The sequence below is a fragment of the Haemorhous mexicanus genome, chromosome 18 (genome assembly GCF_027477595.1).
Source record: "Haemorhous mexicanus isolate bHaeMex1 chromosome 18, bHaeMex1.pri, whole genome shotgun sequence".
NCBI lineage: Eukaryota > Metazoa > Chordata > Aves > Passeriformes > Fringillidae > Haemorhous > Haemorhous mexicanus.
The window spans coordinates 9,156,571-9,169,843 of NC_082358.1; the positions used below are offsets into that span (position 1 = coordinate 9,156,571).

General features: G+C 43.1%; 1 protein-coding gene across 8 annotated transcripts in view; it reads right to left on the reverse strand.

Moving 5' to 3' along the window:
- The window catches only part of ZBTB46 (zinc finger and BTB domain containing 46), a 48,002-nt gene extending 35,216 nt beyond the window's left edge, over positions 1-12,786 (reverse strand). For 2 of the 8 annotated variants that reach the window (XM_059862932.1, XM_059862925.1), the window contains exons 1-4: positions 12,378-12,662; positions 12,066-12,246; positions 5,635-5,762; positions 3,777-3,914 (exon numbers count right to left, since the gene is read on the reverse strand). In XM_059862932.1, coding sequence (XP_059718915.1) covers positions 3,777-3,830 — 54 coding nt within the window. In that variant the 5' untranslated portion in view covers positions 3,831-3,914; positions 5,635-5,762; positions 12,066-12,246; positions 12,378-12,662. The other 6 variants (XM_059862927.1, XM_059862928.1, XM_059862926.1 and 3 more) reach the window with 6 other exon arrangements.
- Between the last annotated feature and the right edge of the window lie 487 nt (positions 12,787-13,273).

The window sequence follows — 13,273 nt, forward strand, 5'->3', positions numbered from 1 at the left end:
CTGATAACAATCCACTTCAGATATACCTTGTCCTTTTTTGTCCTTTAGTGGCAGAAATACAGAATTTCAAATATGTCTCTTGCTACTTTTGGTTTTGACTGGAGCAGTTTGAGGTTCAGGCATTGACATGGATGGATGGATGGATGGATGGATGGATGGATGGATGGATGGATGGATGGATGGATGGATGGATGGATGGATGGATGGATGGATGGATGGATGGATCTCTTGCTCATCTCTTTAGGAAACAGAAGATAAGGTCAGAGAAAAGATACCAGGGAATTTTTACTAAACACAAGGACACAAAAATCTCTGCAAGACTCCCTTCTGACCACTGAGGTGGGCACATTACAGCTCCTTCAAGCAAGCAGTGAGGTGGATACTCCCGTGTTCAGTGTGATCAATAAAATGTAACAGTTTCCAAATCAGGAATTATTACTGTAGATGTCTTGATCTTCCTCTGTCACAAGGTCTGCTCCCTCAAACCCATCACTCCACATCCAACATCTGTCACAGCACTGTACCTTTTAAACAAGAGGTCTTTAGGGGAGAAATTAAATACGCCTCAAATTCAGAGGAATTAATTAGTTTTCTGTCTACCCCTGTCAAACCAGAACATCCGTTTAATGTCAAGGATCACTAGGGAATTAATCCAAGTTAAATTTAAGGCAATTTGCTAGTAGTTAAAAATTCAGGAAGCTTTAAAACCCTGTTCTTGTGTTCCAATTTCACATGCTGTTTTGTGGCTTGTTGATGGCTTGTTTTTCTTTTTTTTTTTTTTTTTCCCTTTCCCTGGTAAGGATATTTATTTCCACTTAAAAAATGTTGTGGAAAGATTTCTTCAGAAAAGCTGCACCCTTCAAACTTCTGTAGAAGCACAGTGAAGATGGAATAAACTGGAGATTTCCTAGAAACAGACCTCAAAGAATAATGATGTCTTCTTTGGTTTATCTCAGGTCATTTTAGTACATGAAGGCTTTAAAAGTTGAGCATCCACCAGGATTCTTTAGGCCACATGGCCACAGCACAACTTTCCAGGAAGCCAATGAACCAGGAATGCTCAGCTGAAGATTTTCCACAAAATAAAAATTGTAGCAGATCAGGCTTTCTTCATAAGCCAGTTCACAGGCAGTACAGTAATTCAAGTCTATTACTTCTCCAAAAAGAACTAAAAAAAAATGTCCCAAACCAAACCATTGCACTTAACAGCAAGAAGAACACAGAGTGAGCAGATTTAAGAGTCACTTTCATGCAAACTTCTGTCAAGATACAGGATTGCTTTTATTTCTCATATCAGAAAACCCTGGTCTTGAAGTAAGCATTAGTAATTTATACAATCTTTAACCCTAGCTAGAGTGAACCTGTGCAAGTGGTTTATTTTGCCCTGCCAGTACAGTTATTTAAACATGAAAATGGCACAAGATGGCACAGTAGGATTCTAAATCACATTTCACTTCCTATTGGAAAGGTTTTAGGAAGAGTAAATATTTATTTATTGGCAAATTTCTCAGCCCAGGAATGAGTCTCCGAACCAAAATCTTAACATCGCTAAAATTAGGGAGCACAAATTTGTTGCAGCTAAATCTCAGTGCATTACTTACATTTTGACAAAAAGTCACAGATGACAAATGAATTGCACACAAAATCCTCTACAGAGCAGTCCCCTGGGAAATAGTGGGGACAAAAATAAACTTCCTTCCCTCAGAAAGAAAACAGGGAAAAAAAAAAAAAAGCCTGGAGGTTTGTTTTTTTGGTTTTGTTGTTGTTTTTTTTTTGGGGGGGGGGGGGGAGTTGCTGTTGTTAGGATTTGTTTGGTTGGTTACTTTTTCTTTTCTGAGAATATAAGTGAACTGAAGATTTAAACTACATGGCACTTCATCTTATCAATTTTCTCAGCATGTTTCTACACTTAAAACCAAGGACCAAAGGTAAAGAGCACCAAAATGCTCACTAGTGCACTCCTCCACCACTCTGCTCCCTAGAGAAAACATGCCAACTGGAATTTAACCAAAAATGTGTTGTTTCCTCCCCCCTCTCCCTTCAGAGAAAAGTAAAAACAGATTAAGGAAGAACTCCAATTCACTCCAATGCTTTATTACACAAAAACCCAACAAACACACCCCACTTCTCTGCTTCCCCTGTGTCCTGTCCATGTTTCCACTCCCAAGACATTCCAACATTTTTAAAATTCCTCTGCAAAGGAGCTCTGTAAGGTGAGATTGGGTTTGAAATGTTTCCTTGCACAACAAGACACAGTGTGCATGCAAGTTTCACTGTTATCCAGTTCAAGACAACAGAAATGCACAGGATTCCTACTCTCCATCTGCCCTGTGCTGGAAAGAATGGAGAATAAAACCCCTAAGGAACTTAAAAGGACAGTAAAGGAGAGAAAAAGGAGATTTAGAATCTTCATGGATGGTAACTCTCTGCAAAGACACTGCACAGGAGCTTCACAGGCACAAATCTCCACAACAGCAATGCTTTCTCACACTTGTGTTTGAGGAACAGCAGCACACAATTCTGAAGAGTTTTAATTTCTTCATACTATGTAACACCAAATTATTTTCATATGATCATCTTTGTCCAATACAGATATAAGTAACAGCTTACAAAAATGAACACTTGCCAAAAAATAAACTCCTTTACCCTATTCTGATTCCTGAAACCAATCATCTCTTGTTTTAAGTTGGTCATTCCAACCACAGCTCTGAACTGGAGGAGAAAGAGGCAGATGTTTGTAAATAGATCAAACCAGACCCTTGAGCCAGAGGGGTCACTCAGGGCTCAGGGTTTCAGGCAAACAAGGAGCACCACTTCTCCCTGATGGGAGGGATGGGAACATTTACCTGCAGCCCAGCAGTGCATGGGCTCATGGGCTGGGACTCACAGAAAGAAAATAAAAGTTTCACCATTCACTTTGAGAAGAACTATAGAAGTACAGAAAGGACAGGGATTTGGGAAGCACATGATTTTCAGTAAACTTAATTCCATTGCCATGACCAAGTTTGATAGCCCCACTGAATGGTCAGTGATTGCAGGGCAAAAAGAGCCCCAAGTCCCTACATAAATTTATTAACCTTGGTCTGATCAGGATTCACTAAAATTTCTCCAACTTCAAGCCAACGTTGCCCCATCATAGAGAGCATCAAAACAACATCCCTGATTAGAATCTGTAGCAGACACAATCCAGAAAGTCCATGAGTAAAGTTCAAACAGCAGAGTAGAACACTGCACACTTTCAGCATCTCACCATAGCATTAAAGCTCTGTTTCCACAGTCCAAACAAGAAGAATGAAAATCAAAATAGCAGGGAGTCATTAAACATTTCACTCTACTCCGAAACTTTAAACCAGAGACTTGGCTGTGGCCCTTCACTTGTCAAACTATCCACCTGAAGTTATGGGTCAGCCAATGTGCAGGAGCTGGACAGCAAAAAAGGGCAAGCAAAACACAGGATTTCACAGAAAAATCCATTTATTAACCTTCATTAGCTCTGACAGCACATGAAGAATTTCAAGAGAAAACCAGGACTGAAAATGAGAGGTAAGTAAAAACTGATGCCCTCCACATTTTAGGAGGAGGGTAATTAGAATTCAAAATTTAGAAACTAATGTTAAAAATTTTAGGGAGGAAAAAAAAGAAAAGACCAGATATGCATATTTTGTTATATTGTTATTAAAAGTAACAAGAGATTTTTGCAGATTTAGTTAATGAAAATATGTAAACTGCAATACTGAATAAATAAACAATTAAAATCCAAGACAATTACTTCTTACCAGTAATAAACTGGGTTCCAGGTCTAGTGTTTCTCCTACAACAGCTGAGGACATCAACAGCCCCAGGGCAGCACAGGTAGTGCCCTTTTGTGACCTTCTGACAGCACTGGGGTGAACTCTTGTAGGAGAAAGACAGAACTATGACAAAAAACAAAACCAGAACAAATTATTAGCAATAAACTAACAGTGAAATGTTTTGAAGTCCTTTCCCTCCAAACTCACAGTTATGGCATCCTTATTGTGACTTAATGAATTCCAAAAAAGTCAACTCCAAGCATATCAATACATTGAAATTAATTAAAGCCTGGCTACCACTTGGCAATAATGTAAACAAGAGTTACTTCTTAAAGGTATGGGAACAAAAAGGTCTAATTTTAGCTACTAAAACTTCAATCAGACCCTTGAACAACAGGGTTTCCTGTTTGGGAGCTTTTCAAAACATTCTCACTTTAATGACTCTTTAAAGAGACTCACCTTATCTGACCTATAAAATACTGAGCTTTAAAAGCTCCCAGGACAGCTCCTGAAAGAAATTTGCAGTGGAACACTCAGGAGAATTTACTCTTGAAATGTTTAGCTGCCAGTTTCTAGTGGCTGACACCATTCTGGGTTAAGAGACCAAACAATCTCAAGATTTATAAAGTTTTGTGTAAAATACAGATATTTAGGAGGGTAACTCACATTTACAGGCAGGCTACTCAGAGAAAACCTGAGTGTTTATGGTTACAAGGCACAAGGAGTAGGAATAGTTCAACTACACCTAGGCTTTGGTCTGTGAGGACACATCCACTAAAACTATCATCTTCTACACCTATTTTTCTTGTATAGAACAGACTTTCTTTTCTTCAGAATAGCATATACACCACACTGACAACATTTAACTTAAAATCTAACACTTCTGAGTCTACTTTATTCAAAACTTCATATTGTTAGCCACAATAAAGTCCTTTTTGATCTCTGCATTTCAAACACCTTCAATACACAGATTAGCTCTCTTAATGAAAATAAGCTATAAATCAATACTGGTGATTTCAAGACTGACCTTCTGTAGTAACAGATTGTGAAAGGAAACATCAGAAGATAAAAGTTAAGGAAGCTTTTCCAACACAAACTAATGTCATTATAGAAGGTGAAATAAAATATCTAATAAACAAACAAAGTAATTAGGAAAATCCAAGCAGTCTCATGGCAAACAGCAGAACTGAAAATCTTGAAAACAAATATGACCCAATTGAAGCAAACACCAGTGACTTTGTTCTCTGTTTCTATTCTAGACTGCCAAGTCTTGCCTTTCTCTATTTCTGATTGCTTCTCCATAGCAATTGTTTTGGCGAGCTCCTTTTAGTGCTGTTATTTGGACAGTTAAGAAAAAATAAAGTGGTGAAGTGAGGGAACCAGACCAACCCAGACACATGGGAAATTACTTTGTGAGTAAAGTGTAACAAGGTGTATGTGTTTCTACTTAGACATGGGGCTACTACTGTTAAAGCTCTCACTCACACCTGTCCCAGAGCACAAAAAGAGCCAGAACAGATTGGTAAAAATGGCAAAGCTGAGCCCTGCACTTCTTCTTCTTTGCTTGGAGCTGTGCACCTGTTTCCCTCTTGTGATCAAACAGATGAGAACCAAGGGACTGTGATGGATGGAGGCACCTCTGCCACAAGGAAGGAGCAGAACAGCCAGAGAAGTATTTCTCCAACTTCTGCAGATGACCAAGATTTCTAAATGAGCCCTTCTTATAAATGTTAAGTCAAGTTTTATTGGGAAGTTTCAGCTCTCATAACAATGTTCTCTCCAGGTCCCCTTTCTCTTTCCTACACCACATGACAAAAATATCTTTGAAATGCTGAGAGCTTACCGATACTTGAAAGTGTTTCCTGTCAGCAAAAATAAACCTTGCAATGCTTCACAGCTGGACTGTGCATGTTTCAATGGAGAGAGGAGAATGGTCTCTGCTGAGAAGCTCCAGAAGGTTCATCAGATGTCCTGTGTTTGGGAATGGAAAGAATAGGAGGCAAAAATTAAAATCCAAATTTTAACTCAATACAAAGCCCTTCAGTGTCACATAATTACAAGCAATGTTTAAAATAACTGCACATTTACAACACTGTTTGCCATTTTAACAAGAAACATTCTGATATATTCCTATAATTAATCACACAGGAAAAATTATTTAGCCTTTGTGTTAATGTAAAGAAGGAGTTTAACATACCAGTATTAAGACTGTTAACATCTCCTGACTATGCTTCCAGAAGTGCTTTGAAAATGTCACTCTAAAAACCAGCAGTGTATAAAAGGATTCTAAAAAATTAACAACATCGTTTCAGTTGACATGTAAGTTTCAGTTAATGTTTCTGTGACCTCTGCCACCCACACACTTTAAATGGGGTGGGAATTAATCTCACCTCATGTTATAGTGATGATTCCCCTCCAAACCAAAATATTTGCCTAGGGTTACAGAAAAATCATGTGTCCATGTTGTGTGAAAGGAACAGATCTGAGTTTTATTCCCATCCAGCTCGACTGAATCACAGCCTTCAAAAGCCAGCATGACCCCCAGATTTTAACCACCAAGCAGCCTCCACAAAGGTACTGAGGAAAGCACTTTGCTTCTCTTGCAAACATTAAAAAAAACTTTAAAAAAACCAAACAGTCAACAACCCAAACACAAAAATGAAGATGTAAATAGCTAACAGAAGCTTTACTTTCCGTGCCTGTTAAAGCTATGCACCTGAAATACAATATTCCAGTGGGTAACAAGTTGCTAATCCCACAGGATGCACCCTTGCACCAGGGCACAGGTGTGTGCAGCCAGCTCCAGCTGCTCGCCTGCAGAAATATTTCCACTGCACTTGGATTTCCTCTGCATTTCCCTTACTCATTTCCCCAGAACTTCCAACTCTGTCCATCTGCCTGTCTCCCATCCTCTCCCCATCCTGGCACAGTAACAGTTGCTCCAATCATTCCTCTGTTTTTGATCTCTGTTCTCTCTCTCCTCTGGTTGCACCAGAAGAACAGACCCAACACTACTCATGCCATGGACCCTGTAGAACACAGCAAGAACTTGGCAGAACTGGCACAGGGTACCAGGCTTGAGAAGTCTGGTGACATCAAAAAAAAAAAAAAAAAAAAAAAGAATTTAGCTACAGATATATCTGCTAATCTAGCAGTGAAGATTAAAAAAGAGCCTGAAAAATTCAAATGCCTGTGGCTCATATGACACTTACCTGTCCAAGTGCCATTAGATCTCCTTAAGATCTCCTACAAGATCTTAAGCTTTGACTTTAAAGAGTCACAGAAGAAATCTAAGCAAAAAACTTCTGCTCTTGTGCATCTATTAGTCAAAAAAACAACATAAAAAGTACCTTAAAAAAAAAGAGGATTAGAGAACTGTAAACTTATCACACTGGGAATTGCCCTGAAGAATGGTTTCCCCTAAACTTTGTCATTGGTTTTTGGCTTTTGAATTAGGGGATCTTTGCCAAAGTTCCCAAACTCAATACGTAAAAAGGGAGGGAGCCAAAGGAGGAAGAATCATGAGGTGATTTTTAAAAAGCAGGGGTAAAAACCAAGAGAAAGATCACCTAAAAGACAGAAAAGACACAAGGAGTCATGAATAATCTAAGAGTAAAAGAATCAACCAGTGCAAAACTAAAGCTAACACATGAAGGGCTCTGAGAACAACCTAATTCTGTTTGTGTAATTCATGGGACAAGCCCTCTGTGCCTTGGGTAAGGATCCTGGTTTACTTTTTAGCACAAATCTCAAAATCCAGATTTGATCAACTACTACTAAAAAAAAAAAAAAAAAAAGGAGGGAGTGAAGCCAAGAAGGAGACATTGGTAACAAGAAGGAAGTCAAAAAGCTCATTTTATATTTAGCCACCACCTCATTCTCCAACCTTATAGTAGCAGGACTGTTAAGAGCAACTGGGCCCTGACTACTTCATTTATTGGCACTTAAATTAGTTGGGTTTGGATATTTTAAGCACCTGATGTCCAATACAGACCATTGATTCTTCTGTTTCATGGCATGATCTGAGCACTAGTTAGGAAGGTATTTCCTCTGATGCTGTATCAGTGCAAAAGGTGCAAATTTTGTTTAACCCTTTCCTCTAAGAGAGTGAGCCAAAGCCCTGAAATACTGAAATATCAGCTTTCTGCAGAGCCCTTCTCCATGGGGTGAGAAATACCAGGAAGCAAACTCACTTGGATGGAATGAGCAGTTTGTTCAATATATGGCAAGGAAATAATTAGGAAAGATAAATGGGTATTTCACTACACAGAGGTATAAATATATTCTTTAATATACAAAACCTTGCTGATTTTCTAAGTAGGGTTCTTGGGCAGGTGAGGTCCTGGTACACACTGATATTCTCCTTAACAAGTGGATTTTAGTCCACACACAAGCTCATAGATGTGTTTGTAGAATTTTTTTGACACCTTGGTGCCTCTTTCCAGTACAGGAGATGCCAACTCAGAGTCACTATAAAGCAAACACAGGACAGCTTCCAACATTTACTGGGTGTTTTTCTTCCCAAGGGCACACATGAGTCAAGTGAGCAGCAGGACAAGATCACCACTGTCTGGGCTGGAATAAGAACCAGCCACATCCCCAAAAATCAAGGCAAAAAGGTGAGTTTCAGCTCTAATTCAGTATCTACCTGTCACATTTCAGCAAAGCCACTTCTCCCCTCCTATGCCAGGGACATCCTTACCTATGCACAACTGAACACTGCCAAGTGGGAACACATTTCCATCTCATTAGAACAGCTGTCAAGGATCTCACCCTGTGCTCAGAAGCTATTCCAAACCAGCATCTCAGCAGCAGCCTGATGTTTCTTAAACACATGGGTATGAAAGAAAGTTAAAGCAACTGTTCAGAAAATAACTGCACCACAGCTGTCTTGGTAAGGGACAGCAAACCTCACCCACGAGCCTCTGGACTCCACCACATCCCAGAGGGAATTCACCCAGGACTTGACACTGGTTTGTCTTTATGAAGAATAAGCACTTTTAGTACAAATTTTCATCGCTACAATTGAAAATGTTTGGGGGAGCTGAGCAAACCCCTGTTTCACAGAAGGGGAGATGGGTAACAAGAAGTTACACACCAGCACATTCAATCAAAGCTGAAGGATGGGAACTGAGTCCCAAAGAGCAGCTTTCCCTCTGAACTGGACACCCTTGTGCATCCAAACACACCAAGGCAGCACAAACCAGAAAACTATCGATCTGCTTAGGGAAGTTGAGATTCTTCCCTCTTGCATCTCAAGGAAAGAAGCCCCACATGAAGTGATACAGGCTTTTATTTCTCATCCTGCCTAAAGGACTGCAGATCCAGAGGGAACTGAGAAACTCAACTGAAGGATGTGTTTAAGGGGGCTGCAAACACAAACATACAAAAAATCCTCGGAAAGGGAATAAAGTGAAGTTTTGAAGCAACAAATTTGAACTCTGGAGCCCTGACTGTGTGCTTGCCCAAATATCATCAAAACTCCCACAGAGATGCTTTAGGGGTGCAGTAGGATGGCAGGATTTCCTACAGACCAAATGCCTCGTAGCCAGGTCCTAATGTGACCCCTGCTCTGTGCACACAGCCTGCTGGCTTTCACCATGAACACACTCCCAGTTTCAAATGTCACACACAGAAAACACAGGTGAGCTCCACACTTCAAAATATTCCAGCCAAACGCAAGCCAGGAGCGAAATATAAAAATGGAATTTATGTCTCTGTGTAAATTGTCTGAATTTTCCAGGGTAGTGCTCCCAGCCAGGAGCAGACCCACACTGCTGCCTCCTGGGAATTATAACAGACATGTGGGGTAACCATTCCAACTGCAGGTAGCTCTTCAAAGACTTCAACTAAACCCTCTCTCCCTGCCCTTCTGTTTGTCCATTAAACTAAGCACATAGGAGCATGGAAAACCCCTGTGAATGCTTTTTACCAGTTTAGGGGGAGGCTGGAAAGCGTTACAGAGCACTCTGGAGCAGCCAGTAAAACCGGCAACACGAAGGGAAAAATGTCCTGGGAAAGGTTGAGCTGTTTATGAAATAATTCTGCCCTGAAAGCAGGCAGTGGCAGTTTGGATTGGGTGTCAGCCTGCTCTGCGCTGCTGCTGCTGGGAGGAGAGGAAACTTTGCTTAGAAACTTCAAAAACACGGATCTAAAAAAAAAAAAAAAAAAAAATCCACCCAAGTGGATAGCAAAGACAAAAAGAATATGCTGAACCTCAGAGAAACACAGCACATCACCAGAGGAAAAGCAGGCAATTAACAGATCTTCCAAACATGAGGCATTTTTCCTTTTGACAGAGGGCTGCTGGGGAGGGGGGAGCTGCTAAACTGGTTTTCCTCTAAGCACTTCCAGATATTAAAAAAAAAAAAAAAGACAAAAATCCTCTCGCAAAGAACATATCCACTGTTGTACAACTGTCCCAGAAAACAAAGACCACGGGGAGAAAGTGGCCCATTTTCTCCAGTCTCCAAGAACCCCAAGTACAGGTCATGTTTTCTAAGGCTCAGTCCTACACACCCCAGATCAGAGCAGCATTTAAAGCATAGAAATAAACATCTAAGGTGAGAGTTACTAGAATGCCCCGTTTTTGGTACCAGCCTGAAATTGACTCAATTGCACCCAGGCAAACACACGGTCTATGAAAACAACCGCGGGAGAAGTTTCACTGTGAGTGAGTTTCCCCCTCCTGGACACGCTGCATCAAAACCAAAAGATTCGTTTTCTATTTCAGTTATCCCATGAACGCACCAAACCTGCTGGGATATTTTTCAGCAATTCGGGAGCCCCCTGAATCCTGTCCTGTAGCTCATTCTCCTCTGCCTGCTCCCTGACAGCTCCCAAAAAACACCTCAAAGCTGTAATTCCTCACCACATGTTGAAAATATTGTGACTAATAATACACTCCACCCATTTTTTTTCCATCACTAGGGATTTCAAAATATAAAACTTGACAAACAGTAAGAGAGTTTAGAAGGGGAAAGTCAAATTTTATTTCCAATTAAAAGAGGCTATAAAAGCATAAAAGTGAGGTATTGATTAAAGTGAAAAGAGCTATCCTCTCACAGAAAGCTTCTTCTTCAATAATTATGTTTTTCTCACTATTCTTGGGCATCACTGCCTTTTCTTATAATCCCCACATGGAAATAAAAAGAGAAAAAATACTCCCTCTCTTTTTTGAGAAAACACATTTAATGCATTAGTAGCAGGGCTGATCTATGCATACAGAGAACCCACACTCAATAAACACTTGATTGAGTCCACAAACTGAGACCTACATCTCAATGACAGCAACTAAATGCTAAAAATGATACCAGTGATGCAATTAGAATGCATGCACGAACTTCGGTACAGGTGTCTACAATGCCACTGTTTGCTAAACACATCTCCTAATTAGCATGGCTTTAAACAATGCTGATAATAATCCCGTTCTGTAAGGCTTGCCAAATGAATCATTGGGATTGCAAAATAAAAAGCATGAGGAATTCATTAAAGAGCTGTTAAACTCTCCTTTGTTTATCTTTCCCCGGTCAGGTGTAAAAATAAATAAATATGGGTTTGTGTCTCCGGATTCCACCCGAATGCTCCGCTCCACAATAACGCGCCGGGGAAGAACCTCCTCAGGAGGTACCAACATTTTTTTTTCCTCTCCGTTTCAAAAGAGAAATCCTCCCACTATTACAGTCCTGAAAATCTGCTCCATTCTCTATTTGTCATCTGGGATTGAGTTATCAGACACTACTTGTATTACTTTGGGAACTGACATGTCTATTTACAGAGACACAAAGGCAATCCAGCAGCACAACCCCTGCTTTTCCCAGCACCTCTCCTTCTCTCCTCCGCCAAATTCTACCAGCACTTTTTTCTGGGGAGGGGGGAGGACACCTCACTAGTTTCCCAGCATGACAGAGAACATTTCCAGCCACTTTTGCACTTGTTACAGCCTTATGAAAAATCACCTATATCCCCCGCAAAGGAATAGCATTATTCTTTCAAGGCTTTTTTTGTTTGTTTGCTTGTTGGGGTTTTTTGTATTTCTTTTTTGAAAAGAGGGTCACTTCCCCGATTTCAGCCTGCAATTAAAATGGAGGCAAGGCCAGGCGATCTATGTCTGGCTTTAGGGGGAGACAATAACCCAAAACAGGCCTGGCTTTAAAAAAAAAAAAAAAAAAAAAAAAAAAAAAAAAAAAAAAAAAAAAAAGAGAGGAGAGGGAGAAAGAGAAAGAGAGACACGCAGAAATAGAGAAATACAACATGCTTCACCAGTATTATTACCTCATCCCTTTTTCCAAGCAGTTTTGAACCACACTCCTGACAAACTCTTGGTCCAACTTGCACGGATGCTGGTTTTTAGGGGGCGGAAAGGGTTTTAATGCTGGAGCCGGGATTGAGGCTGGCTATCCGCAAGTGGAGCTGCTGTTAAAATGCCCCCTTGTCTCTTCTCCTCTCCCTTGAGCTGGGTGTTGACGCAGCAGAAATTACCAGCTGGAAAATTCCCCTTTTGGAGGTTACGGGGAGGAGGGGGGGGCGGGCGGAGGAGCGAGGGGAGGGGAGGGCCGGGGGAGGGGGGTTAAACCCGGCACTTACCAAGTTAAGCCATCCACCCACACCAAATAGGACATCGCGTCCCAAAGAAGGCTCCGTGCCCCCCTCGGCGGGCAGGGCGCGACCGGCCGCGCTCCCCCCGCGGCGGGCGGGCAGTGGGGGGAATAACGGGGATAAAAACGGGGATAGGGATAATAAGAGGGAAATAACGGGGATAACACCGGGGCGGCGGTGCGGGAGCGGCGAGGGGGGGCTCCCCGCCGCCCCTCCAGGGGTGAGGGGCGGCCATGGCGACCCCCGCTCGCCCCGGGGGGCGGGGGGCGGCGCGCTTACCTGTGCCCCATGGAGGAGAGCGGGGTGTCGGAGCGGCCGGAGCGGTGGCTCCGTCGGTCACTCCGTGCCTCTCCTCCCGGGTGGGGAGGGGAAGGGGAAGGGGGGGCGGAGGGCGGAGGAGGGGGGGGAGAACCCGGCGGAGGGGGGGAAGGGGGGGGCGCCCGGGCGCGCTCCCGACGCTCCCTCGGGCGCGCGGGGCGCGAGCCCGCGGCGGGCGGGGGGGGGGCGCGGGGGGCGGGGCCGCGCAGCGCGTGCCGGCGCTGTCCCCGCCCACTCTCCCCCAGCGGCAGGCGGTGATTGGGCGGCGGTCTCTCGGTCGGCCACGCCCCCCTCGCCACGCCCCCCTCCCCTTGCGCCGGGGGAGCGGGGGCGCCGCCGGCGGCGCTGCCACTGCCGGACACCGGAAGTGAGGGAGGGCGGGGGCGCGCGGCGCGCGGGGCACGCCGGGACAGCGCGGGGGCTGCACTGAGGCGGGGGCGGCGGCGGGAGCTGGGGATCGCTCCCGCTGCTGGTGCCCGTCCCGGTTCTGCTCCCGATCCTAACCCCGCTCCTGCTCCGAACCTCTCTGGGCCTCCCCGGCTGTCTCCTGCCCCCAGCAGGTGCGC